This window comes from Microtus ochrogaster, chromosome 24, assembly GCF_000317375.1.
Source record: "Microtus ochrogaster isolate Prairie Vole_2 chromosome 24, MicOch1.0, whole genome shotgun sequence".
In the NCBI taxonomy this organism is placed as follows: Eukaryota; Metazoa; Chordata; class Mammalia; order Rodentia; family Cricetidae; genus Microtus; species Microtus ochrogaster.
The window spans coordinates 33225785-33239486 of NC_022024.1; the positions used below are offsets into that span (position 1 = coordinate 33225785).

The window sequence follows — 13702 nt, forward strand, 5'->3', positions numbered from 1 at the left end:
GGATCCAAGAATTCAACAGAAAGAGAGTCCACGGGGTCTGAAGTAGCCTAGAATAGCAGAATGGCCAGCTATCTAAAGGTCTAAATCCATGGGAAGGGAAAAGGAGGTAAATGGTAGGATAACTGGGATGCAAATGCAGGATGCGTGTAGGTTGTTAAGATAACAGTAGATAGCAAAGGAAAGAATAAGCTAGAATAGTAGCCCCTGGGCAGTTGATGCGATTTGAGTTGTGCTAAGCAAGACTTTTGCGACTGATTTTTCACAAGGAATTGAAGAGAGAAGAGGCAGCTGGCGGCCATCACAACTGTCTAGAAGGCAGTGAGGGTTGGATTAAGCTGCCGCTTTGGGGACAGGTGGGAGCAGAAATAACGACAGGTGTTTGAACAGTTGCCTCCCTGGACTAATCTAATCTAAATGTGCATTGGGAGGTTGAATTCATCACGAAGGATGACTTCAAGGTTCTGAACTAGTTACTGGGTGGCTGTAAGCTCCAAACGGGAAATCGCTTTTCGAGGCAGACACTGAGAGGAAAAAAAAAAATGGGTTGAAGACAAAAGCGTTAGAAGATGTCTCAGTGGGAATTTCCAGTAAGCCTTGAAGCGATGAAGGGTCTCAGAGAATGTAGGTTCTTTCCAAAGTTGCTCTTTCTGCCTATACAGAAAGTGTTTACTTTATACGTTTCCCTGTGGCTCGGTTGATTACATTCTTGTGTGTGGTTTGATGCTTCTCTGGCCTCAAACTTGTATTTGTTTTGGGCATGCTTGAAGTAAAGTGCTAATGAGCCCAAGGTCACCGGTTTGATCCCCAGAAGGGCCCGTGAGTTTCATGAAGAGGAAAACGGCATTCCATGGTTCACAGACTTCACCCCAATCCCATCTAACCCGTCTCAAAACCGTGAAGCGCTGTCCCAAGAGGGCCTGGTGAGAAACTCTGAATGGCCGTGTACAGTCCATTAAAGCCACTGGAATAAACAGGTTCAGACGGGTTCCTCTGCGCCGCTGCTTTGAGAAGCACTATCTGCCTTTCTCGCTCAACTCTTGGGAGATGGATCCTAACCAAATGCACATGGAGCTATCACAAGCGCCTCCACTCCCATCTGCCTCTCCTGGGCCAGTGTGGTGGTCCAGGAATGCATGGGCCTTTGCCATCAGTGTCTCCTTCCCCGTGCTGGAGTATTATTGTTTGTTTTTCGAAGCCGACTTTGTCACTTACAAATAAATCCTGGAGAACACTGAGTGTGCCTCAAAGACTGGAAGCAAACCTTTCGCTGACAGATTTTCCCCATCCCATCAGGCTGCTTCAGCTCGGTGGATGATACAGTGTATTTCTCTTTCTGAGAATATACCCGCATGTCTAAAATTCTTGGGAAGTTGTCATACTAGGATACAGCATCCAGTATTCCATGTCTTCCGAAGGAATGATGACATCTATAAGTTAGCCCCGAGATAAGAATCCAGAGGACTTCTGCCATATAAACCATGAACAATGCTTGTTGGGGGTAGTAGCCGAAGCCTGTTTCTGTGGATACTGCATCTTCAACAATTGATCTTCCAGGTTCTCAAACTGCTTTCCAGCCAACGGATACACTGCAGGGTCCCATAGCAATGAGCTCTTTCCCCAAAAGGATACAGAAGAATATTTCATGTATCTTGAAAGACTCATAAGAAATCTTGATGATTTAATATGGACTTGAAAACAGACTGCCTTTTCTTTCGGGGGATTAGAGTTTGTCACCCTGGGGACATTAAACCACTGAAGGCTGCGGAGTGAGAGGCCAAATGCCATTGAGCAGGCTACTAGAAGTAAGATTGATACCTTAGAGGACTGTGCTATGGAATACATGCCTAAATGTAAAAGAATAAATGCAGAATAACTACAGAGACATGTTGATGAATTTAATTAAAAACTGTTTGGAAAAAATATGTGTTTGGGCATAACAAGGAGCAACTGATCCACATACCTTGAGTTGATTGCACTGACAGGCGCGCTTATTTGGGTGATTACGTGGTGCTATCCTGACACCATCACAGAAGAAGTTACAGATCATTTACTGAGGGGCAGTAGCTCTTCTGCCCAGGATGGGGTGGGGAAACAGAAAGAACTACAATAGCACAATGAGAAAATGCCCGACTTGGAAATCTGTGTCTGCTGTATGGTATGGTAGATGGAAGATATCTGTCCTCCCCAGTCCTGCGCTGTTCAGTCCCAAAGAAACACACAGAGGCTTATGTTAATTATAAACTGTTTGGCCTATTAGCTCAGGCACAAACAAGGAAGCAGCGCATCCTAACACAATCAGAAGCAGAGTGTTTCATGGCAGCTTTTACTACAGCGGTTGGGGCCTAGAGATACCAGAGGCTTCTCAGTATCCGCAGTCTAAGAGAATCAATCTGTTTGGCCATGGGAGAAGGGTAGGAATGTCCCTTTCCAAATGACCTTTAAAGCGAGAGAAATAAAGCAGAAATCTGATTCTGGGGAGTTCTAACTGTGCCTAGTTTAGGTTATATAAGGGTGGCTAAATAGAAGTCCCGAGCCAAACAAGGCAGGCAGCACAATCATGAACAGTGCCTCCGCTTGCTTACCGATTTCTACTTCAGTATCTAAAAAATCCGCTCTCACCCCTTTTCCATGTTTTAGAGATTTGAGGTTTGGGAGAATAGCTCCATGTTTATGGGGTGGAATGCTAGGTTCTTTTTACATCATTTGAATGGAGAAGTTGCTATGACTCCTGTCTCAAATTTCCGTTTGGAAGAAGAAATGTTCTCCTCTGTCTCTTCTGTGGGATGCTGGGGGTAGGCAGGAGCATTGAGTTCAAAAAGCGAAGCTGAGTTGGGAAATGGCAGGAGAGTTACTCAATCTTTAGCTCGTCCTTTATGCCAAGAAGAGGGGCATCTCCCAGTTACTTGCGCGCCAAAAGCAATGCTGACTCTGATGCGCAGCTGCAATTGTTTTAGACCCGACTGACAGCTGTTTCTGCTTCCAGCGACTGCTGGATTCTTTTCAAAGTCTTCTCAGCCTTCATGGGGTGAAGGAAAGAACCCTTGGGAACCAGATGTTGCAGTAACTAGAACCACTCCTTTTTGTTGGATCCCAAGGAGAATTAGTCTCTATCTATAAATGGGAGATGGTTTCCAGTTTAGCCTTGCTCCGAGGACTCTTCACTCTGTGGGAACAAATGCTCTGTAACCCATCTTCCATTGTGACCTAGGTTGAGTCCTGGGGTCTTCTGTTTTATCAGAACCATAGTTCTGATAAATTTCGTAATGACTATTTTTTTTGATATGCTACTGTCCCAAAGTGAAACTCCACGTCAGAGATAACAGTTTCAACAGACACAGAGATGATGAGGCTGCAGTAGCAGGGAGAGACAGAACTTACAGCAAAATACACACAAGATTGAAATGCCTGACACTGCTCCACTGAAAAATGTCATGAGGCCACTCGGTGTTTGCAGTCATGTGAAGAACTCTAGTGACATAGAGTAATACAGATGCAGAGGGGAGATGGCCAATAACCCAGTAAGGGTCACCATTGTTGATGTGGTTTCCCAAAATGGTGGATACAAAGGTTCCAAACAAGGGACACTGTGACCTTCCCTTGAATGGATGGTGATTTCATCCTTGTATTCAGCTTAAGTTGGAACCATGAAAGAAATACTTTGAACTTGTAATAAGTTGAGGTTGCATTCTAGGCTCTGGTGATGGGAAATAGGATAAACATGTTTTCATTCATGTGACATGTCTGAAGTCTTGGTCCTGCTCAAGAAATGCCAATAACATGTCCCTTATTCTCACCACTCTGAGTGACTCCATAGGTTTTCAAAAGTTTGGAACCTCTCGTGTGACTTGGCTAAGGTGAACTGCAGAGGAAGAGGTGTAGGTGTGTTGATATCATGACACCCCAGACTATAAAGATACGGTTTTTCCTCTAGAACACCCAGTTCAGCCATTGGCCCTTGAGAACTCAACAAATTTGAAAAACTTTTGGGGGAATAAAAGCAGATGGATTACTTCCAAATCTCTGATAAGAGTCTTCATGATCAATTTACACATTTCCTTATATAGGGCTTATTTATCCCTGGATTATTGCAGGTCTAAGACATAACCTTGCTCCTCAATGTATCCCAAGACTGGTTGGCTCTTGAATTTCCCAGTCACTATTCAGAGCGCTCTCAAGAATTAGCACTGCAGCCTAAACAAGCAGAAGAGGGGCAGAAGCAATGTTGAGAGATGAGCTTACAAACATCGCTGCTGGGCAGAAACGGTTATTTACCCTGATGATTTGCTCCCATGTGGTTTAGAAGTCAAAGACATAGGCAGCTACACTCCTGCCTCTAACACTGAAAATGAACTTGAATAGGAAGTGTCTATTATTAGTATGCTATGTCCTTACATCTGAATCGAATATGAAATGATGACGTTTTGAGTACACAGTCTTTTGTGTCTTCAGATCTTCTTCAGGTCTGCTTGGAGTCTTTGACTTTTAGTCTATCAGTGAGTTTGAGCCTCCATCCCTAGTTTCAGAGTCATAATGGTGCTGGATGCTTTTTTTAAAAAAACAAAGATAAATGACACGGTATAGGTAGATCATAGTAATAACTTATTGTCAGCCATTATTATTGTTACTGTTCATGCTAATTATCACTGATATTCATCAAAGAGCCAGGAATGTTATTTTTATGAAAGGCAATGATGTGGCCTAGATAATCATGGAGAACTTCCCAGGGGAAGAATTGTTCCTTAGCTCTTCGGGAGGATAAATGGCTTTGGACAATATTTAACACTAAAAAGTAAATCAGTCTGCCCATACCCCCAAACATAGGTAAAACTGTGATCAATTGCTTCCCAGAACATAACAGAACTTTCTTGCAAGCTTGTAAAGGGTTTCCTAGGTGAAGTTCAAAATGAAGTTCAGAAAAGGACAGGGTCTTACCCAGTGGCCTGTGAGAGTCAGAGATTCCTTGGTGCGTTTGGACTAATGATGCTGGGTGTCGAAGTGGAAACCCTGTTCTGTCACATGCCTAGCAACCTCTCACTTCATTACCCTCAAACCATTTCAGAAAAGGGTGTAACTAGGTTAGGCAGATGGGAATGGAGGGGAAAGGTGTCATCTTGTCGGGGGGGAAAGGGAGGAGCTACAGAGAAGACTCTTGCCACATCGGAATTTGAAAGAGGGGCTGCAGAATATTGGTGGAAAAATCCATGGCAATTTTAAAGGAACAAGGATTGGGAGTTAAGTTGAAGTCAGCTACCAAGGGTGTGCAAGACCTTTGTAAGTAAGGAAAACATCTGCCTTATTTCCTTAAATCCAAGTGCAAATCACGTGACTCCTATCTACTTTTCAGTAACGTTCTAAAAAGTTAAAGGTAGGTTTATAAAAAGGGAAGTAGAATCAGACTCTTGAACAGGAGGGAAAGTTCTATATGCTACAACTTGTCCTTGACTAATGCTTGTGTGAGTAGGATACTATGGTATGTATTCAGTAAGTAGATTTCTTAAAATAATCCAATGCTGGGAGATCACATCATACAAAATCTCTCATGGGAGTGCATCCAGTACTATTTGTGTATGTGCCTTCTAGGATGCTGTTGGATCTCCTGGCATGAAAAATATTTTCCCAAATAATTGCATCATGGGTACATGTCACTGTTGGGTCCCAGTGGATGGGATGGGTCTCACCTACCTGCTTCATTTGCTCATGGATGGATCATACAATTAATAATCTCATCTATGCTTTCCATAAGTCCTTTGAAACTCTTGTAAATTCTAAGATATCACTGTGATGTTTGACTAAGTTTTTTTTTTTTTTCCGGGTGTTTTCTGTGTTGTGCGTTACTCTCACCGTCCCTACTAAAAACGCGACATAACTGTAAGCCTCTTAAGAAATGACAGACCACATCAAAGGAAGCAATTAATCAAACACGAGTAATTTTAATGTAATTACTAAAGAAAGATATAACATTTTATTATGACACTCCAGCCATACATTTTCAAAATATGCTTGCTAAACAGTAAATGTAAGATAATGAGTCAGTTAGTTACATGTCTAGAAGTCGTTAGAACTGATATTGTTTCGCCATAAATGAACTGAGTAATAATCATTTCAAACAAAATCAGGATTAATTTGATAGAAGATATTTTTGAATAAAAGAGATACAATGAACGACCAATTATTACTTTCCAGCTTCAGGAGGAAAATTAATTCAATGCCTGTAAGTTAATTATCACAATTGGCTGTTAAGTGTGATAAGAGTAAATGAAGCAAAAATACATGATGTCATCCAAATTCTCATAGCTCATTAGCACTTTAACCAACAGAGATCTGATACAATATGATAATCTGGAGCTTTCCCGTAAATTGACTATAGACTGCACGGTGTTCACAAACTGGATAATTTGAATAGACATTTTCATGATACACAGACACAGAGAAGAGTTGCGAAGAGACAGCTCGAGGTTTCAGCATCCCCCTGCGGGGTGTTTTGCAGTAGGTACAAGGTAAATACTCAAACACAACGAGATCAGAAGATGAGCAGAAGAGACTCCGAAGAGCTGGGCAGTGGAGTTGGGGGCGCCCGGAAAGGCGATTTTTAGAGTTCTTCTCTCATTGCCGTACTTTACCCAGTGCATTTTGGACAAAGGAAAATAAATGAACAGCGCTTGCTTTTAGGCTCAGGCAATTTAAACACAGGCCAATTCTAAAGACTGTGAAAGGTCACGCTGAAGGTGATTTAGCCTGGGTCTCAGGTAGGACAAAGTATTTCCATTTTAGCTCCTATTTCAACTGGGCAGTGGCATTTGGATTTTTTGTCTTCTTTCTCATTCTTTGTTAATGATTTTTTTTCTCCTTAAACACCCAACTCAGTGACAGATTAAAAAAAAAAAACAGAGAGAAATTATGTTTGTAATCAATGTAATCATCCATGAGAAGGGAACATGTGAAATGTGTTTGGAAAGGCAATCCTTTCGTTGCTGGATTTGGCTGGCCAGCCTATGTAAAATTCTGAGGCAGTCACTAGGGAAGACAAACAGGACTTGGAGGAACAAAGACAGTTTCCAAAGTCCCCTGGGCCTCTGTCATATCTGGGGAAGTTTTCTTTAAAATGATAAGAAAGAGAGGATTGTCTCAGATGTGACGTGGTTATTTAAATTGGTGTCATATACCATATGCACTTAAGCTTCAGACAGTCTTGTCTCTTTCCTTTTAAATGGGAAGCACACAAAGACAGTGTCTATATGTCAATTTCTAATACCTAACAGGAAAGTCTTATGGAATATCACAATAGCGGTAGGCTAATACGCACTGCAGGGCTAAGCACTAGCTTTGAAAACAAAACAAGCAACAAAAATTTCCGTTAGTTTTTTTTCCCCCCCTCAGATTCAGAATTTCATGACCTTTGTGGGGGAGTGGGGACAGAGACTCACACTTCTACTGTATTTTAAGGTAAATAACTCCTTAATATTAATCATTCATCTTTGAAAACATGGGACAAGCCATGTGCTTTGAGCGCGAATGCTCATTCTCGGGAGAAGAGCCAAGTAGGGCCTATTCTAATACATTAAGACATTCTTTCCAGGATCGAAAATAGAAAGGGACACTTAAAATAGTCTGATTCGATAAGTCAAATGTTGCGGGAGCTCCTCTGCTCCTCCAGCCAATAGCCGCTGAGATACCAGCCCATTGGGGCGTGGTTTCTCTCCTTTAAAAAAAACGGCCTCTTTCCTCAGCGCTCGCGTGGGCATGCGTGCTCTTTCTCTCAGGCTTCCGGCTCCACTTCCGGCCACTAGGCTCCCTTCCTGATTGCGCAGAGGGCTGTCGTCAGGGACGGTGCTCTGTAAGTTTTGCCCCCTTAAATAAATAACCATTCTATAAATCATAATTCCAAACTGGTGTGGGATTGTGATTTACGCCTTCAGTCAAACCGTACATTTCGAGCTAGCCTACCAAGAGTCTACGTGAGTTTATTGCCTTCCATTCTGCTCTGAAATAGGAAAAAGACGGAGTCACTTTTGAACGTTAAGCTTTCCATTCATAAAGACTGTAAAAAGTGAAAACCAAAACCCAACACAAAACAGAACAAAATCTTCACAGACCGTTAGCCATCTTCTTCAAAAAAATTTCTCATGAGTTCTTTTCTTTCTCTGTCGGTAGACAATTCCCACCTCACAAGGAACTAGTTTCTAACCTTCCTCAGCGAGATCCATGGCTGCTTCAAGGAGAGTGGCCACTCCTTGAGCTGTCTGACGGAAGAGCATCCTCTACAAACCGGGAATCGGTGTGCACCCCAGAGGGCCTGGCAGAAGGTGTTTCTACAAATAGGTACGTCTATGTTGTTAAAGCCTCCGTTTTTATTTTCTCTGCTATCTTGAGTATTTGTTTCTGAGGGGAGCACGCGCACGCGTGCGCGCGCGCGCACACAAACACACACACGCACATGAACGCGCGCGCACACACATACACACATACACCAAACTAAAATCAAGCCCAAAACTAAACAAGAAACCCAAACAACCTACAGAAAGGCACGAGGGAACGTCACCCTCTGCTGCCATTTGCCTCAAGTTCTTTTTCTCCTTCCACTTTTACTCCATACTCTTGACCAACATTTCAGATTGGGTAAAATATCGCTAATTTTGTTGATTTCGAGAGCCAGTGAAATAATGGAACCTTCTGACTTTAAACACTTCCCATCCTCTGTCTCTGAACCCCCAAACTCACAACTTGGTGAACAATATTCTACTTATAAGTAACACAGAGTTGAAAGGTGGTGGCGAGATCTAACACTATCTTATTACGTCATCTAGCTAGAGGATTGTTGTTTTCATACTTTAAAAAAATATGTCTATGCTTTCTTTTTTTTTCTTTTTTCATTTTTTTTTATAGTCAAGTACTTTCTTAAAGAAACAATAGCACCACATTGGCATAGCTGGCCAAACAATAAATGGGAAAGCAAAACCTGCCACGTGCTCTCTCCCGCACACCCTCCCAAGTGCACAAACCGATAACAGAAATCCTGGAGCCGTGGGGTATGAGAGGGTTTCATCTACACAGACATTTCCATGGTTTCGCATCAACAGTCCAAGAAGGGGAAGGAGTTGCAAGGGGACAGGGCTGCTTTTGTTAAAAATAAGATTTTCAAGAGAATGATTTCTTCTTATTATTCCGTTTGGTGTCTCTTATGATAAGTAGGTATTTGTGTGTGCATGTGCGCGCGTGGGTGCGTGGGTGTAGGGTACATGCATATAGGGTGGGTATTAAGAATGTATTTTTTTAACCCTAGGAAAGCAGACTATAATGGGAAGAAGCACTCACTTTTTCTGTAGGACTGGCTCATCTCACAATGTTCAAACAATTGATACTCTTTGGAGAATAAGAGTAAAATTTGACTAAGTACTGAGTCTTTTTTAATTAAATCAGGAATAAGCCTATCAAATGAAAACTCCTTCCTTCCTATCTTTATTGTTCCTTTGTGAACCTCTTAAAGTTGCCCCGTGTCTAGACACTAAGCAGTTTAACTTCGTAGCAAAGCTATGGAAGTTTAGAGTTGTCAAACTTCAAGTGTCTCTTCCTAACAGTCTTGAATCATTCTGCTTCATCGGTTGGCTTTCAGAATTTATGTAGATTTATCGTACAGTTCATTAATCTACATGTATCTTCAAATTCATCTGCTTGAGAGTATAATGATATGTTAGTAGAATTAACTTTTATTAGTTGATTTCTGATCGAGTTGGAGAGAATTATGTATCAGATAAAGGACTGCATATCTAAGTTTTCATCATTGAGAGATTTTTCAACTGTGTATAGAACGAAATGAACTAAGTCTGCGACAGACACTGGGAATCCCCATATCCGACCACGGCAGGAAGCCCATAGATCTGTAGAAGACTGCCTCTGAGGGTTTCTGGGAATCACTAATTTTAAAAGGAACACGCTGGAAACAAGAACTAATGCCAGGAGTGCTACCGTGGGCGTGGGAGGGTCCAACTTTTCCCACCACACCTTTGGGAAACAGGAAGATGGCGAAATTGGTCTATTCCATTGACGTCTCTCCGTTGTGCATAGGGCACGTTCAGCATGCCAAGCTTTCTGAGGGCTTTGCTGAACAGCACTTCCTGCACTTATTCAGAGAATCTCGGGGCAACCCAGTAGATGGAAAACTAAAAATGTCTTTTGTTTGTTTGTTTTTCTTAAACATTTTATAAGAATATTAAGGAAGTCAGGAAATGAGGAAAATGCTACAGACAATAAGATTATCTGAGCATTGAATATTTTTTTTTTCTAAAGAAGGAGACAATCTTGCCCCACAAATAGGAAACACTTTCTAGGGTTTTTGTGGGGGGTTATCAATGCCCAGTTGAATGCATACAATACATCTGCAGGAAGCTGGGTTCTTCCGTCTAAGCAACGCTAGGGGGAACCTTGGGGTTGAGAAGAAAAATTTGTGCCTCTCAATTAGCAGTCTGGCCAGCACATTTTCACTAAATAAAATAAGTGTATATACATTCAAGGGTATAGGACTATGTCCACTAAAGTAACTTGTGATTTTTTTAATAGATATTATTTCAAAACTTAAGAATATTGGGGCCTGTTTTTATATACTAAAGGGAAGGAAAATGTGGTTTCCAAACTGAGTAGATTATCACTGATGATATTAGAGTTATTCCGAGATGCTAAGTGCCTGGAAGGGTGAATGGAAGTGGACAAGTAGAATACTCTTTGATTGGCCAAGATCTCCCTCTCTCTCCCTCTTTCCGTCTTTTTACTTATCTTTCTATGCGTACATTCAAGGCAGAAGTAAAATCAAATTGTAAATCAAGTGTCTCTTACTTTTTCGTGTTGGAGAGATGGAGTCGTTAGTTCTCCGCTAGGTCATTGGACAGCTTCTCCAGTCAGCACTTGGATAGCATGGTAGCCTCGCAGTGATGGGCGGATAATCCACGGAGCTACTTTGTCAATGGGTTAGTCCCAGCATTCCTTGTATCCCAGCAATTCAAGGGCTCTGGTGTTACACCCTCCTGGAAACCCAGAGGAAAAATCTGAAGAGCTCTCATTTTTAATATTCATACCACCCCCTTTGAGGTAGGTAGATGACATATTGCCCCCATTTTGCAGATGAGGAAACTGAGGCACCAAGAGTTGGAGTGACTTGACCAGGGTCACAAGGTGTGAGTCTGTGTGGCAGAGGTTGCAACTACTTATTTCATCAGTGATTAAAAAGAAACCAGGACTCTGAAAAATCCCCAGCCTCTTGCTTTTCTCCCACCCCACAGCATCCTCTCTGGACTCACTGAGTACATGTGTCTTAGTGGGCTCCATATCTTAAATTCCTCTTGGAAGGCATAGCTGGGGAGGCCTTTGCATCTCCCAAGAGGATGGATTTTTGTTTTCTTTTTTAGTTCCTTTCCTAATTTTGTCATCTTAGGCTCCAGGCTTTCATTTTGGCTTTGCTTTCACCTTTTACCATTTTGACCAGATTCTTTCATATGACAAACTACAAAATAGCACCATTGTACTAAAAAACAACAACAACAACAACAGAGTTTTACACACTGTTTGATAGATCCTGTATTATTGGTATGCTAAATTTACATAGTGCTCTATATGGAAAAAAATAAAAAGAGAAATTGCTAATTAGGTTACAGACTAACTTATCATTTGAAGGAACCATCGAGAGCGGAAGAGACGTCCTATGTTCCAAACACACACCTAGAACTGATTGGTCTCAACGCTGCAATTACCGTCATTCTGTTTCTTTTGCCGTAACTCGATGTGGAAAAATAAAGCTTTGTGTCTAAAATAAATGCATCCAACTTATATTTGGTACAAATGCCACGGATGGAATCTGTTGGGTTAAAACTTGGTGGGCTGGTTGGCTACTTAACTCGCTATTGCTTTTGAGGAGGCCGAATTTAACAAATCCATAGCTCGGACAGGGCGGGGCTACTGGAGATGGACAGACAAGATTACTGGACTCTGTGAAACAGGCAGCTTGAGCTATGTGGGGGAAAGTGAAAACAAGGAAAGTAACTCATGAACCACTTCCACACAGCTGCTGAATGGCTCCAGCAGCCACGATTCAGAGAGGAATTTAGTGCAACTGGATCTATACAACACCCATGCATTTCCGGCTCTTGAGAGGCAGGGACTAGGAGATATAATTATATATATATATTTTTTTCTCTATAGAACATTATTGATAAAGGATCAACAGTAATCTACCCACTCTAGGACCATTTTTGCAAGGTGCAAAGTTTGTTTGTTTGTTTTAACAAACACTCCTAAAGACAATATTGGAATGTTTACGTGTATATTTCACGGGGGGAAAATGCCCGTCTTGGAAATGTTATTGAATGTATTATTGTTTGGTAGGTTTTTTTCCAATGTTTTGCAGGCGGTTCATGCAGATCAAAGGATCCTGCCGGTGACATCTCATTTTCTGCTTCTCGGGAGACTCTTCCTACATCCTGTAGTTCTTGTTCCCCGCACTCCCTCTACTTGCGTTCTTCAAATGTACTTCCTACAAAGAAGGAAGAAAGGTCCCTTTAAGTTGATGTTTATATAGCTATGCATGTCTTTAAACAATCCATTTATCCCGTGTGTTCATTCATCACCATTTGATAGATAACTAACTCGAGACACATACACGATGATGATCAAAACAGGGTGAGTGGTATTTTGATACCTTTAAAACTTTATTATTTCCTTACTTTGGTAATTTTTACACTCTTATAGTTCTTTATCAGATATATAATAATAAATTTCTGTAACTTAAAGCCCCTTTCCCTTTGTCCTTGTGCTATAGGAGACCGCTGACTCTTCCGGGTACTAGGCCTAGCTCTTTCCAACACAGGGTCTCATCCTTTCATATCTCCTGCTTCACCAACCAGCTAAAAGAAGGTTTAGGGTCTTGAATTCTTGGAGGAACATACAGTTGGACAGACCTTTAGTTAATACTTCAATCACACTTGACTTATCTCTGAGAGCTTCTGTGGTCTAGGTATCACTGCTCTGTAACTGCACAGAGAAGCCACGCTTTCCCTCCGCCTCTGGCCCAGATTTATTCACAGGATGGAGAATTCTAACCTTCTGACTAGAAGCATATCCCCCCTTCAGTGAGCAAAACAAAACAAAACAGACCCAAGTAACAAGCAAGAAAACCCCAGACTCATCAGACTCTGAGGTTACCTCGGGAGTTTTGTTAAGCTTGTTTTCCATTATTGCTTTATAAAGAGCAGCCAGAACTTTTCTGCTTAAGGTAATGCCTACTAAATTTCAATTGTGTTAGGAACTAAAGGACTTCAGAGACCTAGGAAGGGTGAGGATTTAATACTGATGAACACTGCCATTCCTTAGAACCAATACCTATCAACCAAGACTCTTAGGCATGTGGCCATTTCTCCGACACCTGTTGATCAGCACTGCCAGGAGTGCGACTTCTACCACTGAGTCCTTCATGAAATGTGAAAGGGAACTTGGGGAGTCCATATCACACTGACCAAACAGAAGAAAGGGGGCATCATCTCTTAAACACACTCTTGAAAATACCAGGTCCGCACCCCGTTGTTTAAGAAGCAGGCCCTGAAAAAAGTGGGACCTTGGGTAGAGCGTCTCGAAATGCCATCAGTTTAAAATACTGAGACTTTCCCTTTTTATAGCATATGACTCTATCGAAGTTCACTTAACATGCTTTCATTACTGGGCA

The 13702-nt window shown here is 41.7% G+C and overlaps 1 protein-coding gene across 8 annotated transcripts in view; it reads right to left on the bottom strand.

Moving 5' to 3' along the window:
* Positions 1-5916: 5916 nt before the first annotated feature.
* The window catches only part of Igf1 (insulin like growth factor 1), an 87680-nt gene continuing 79894 nt past the window's right edge, over positions 5917-13702 (bottom strand). For 7 of the 8 annotated variants that reach the window (XM_013350346.2, XM_013350345.2, XM_026784543.1 and 4 more), the window contains one exon: positions 5917-12517. In XM_013350346.2, coding sequence (XP_013205800.1) covers positions 12492-12517 — 26 coding nt within the window. In that variant the 3' untranslated portion in view covers positions 5917-12491. The remainder of the gene's footprint in view (positions 12518-13702) is intronic. The other variant, XM_005358213.3, reaches the window with a different exon arrangement.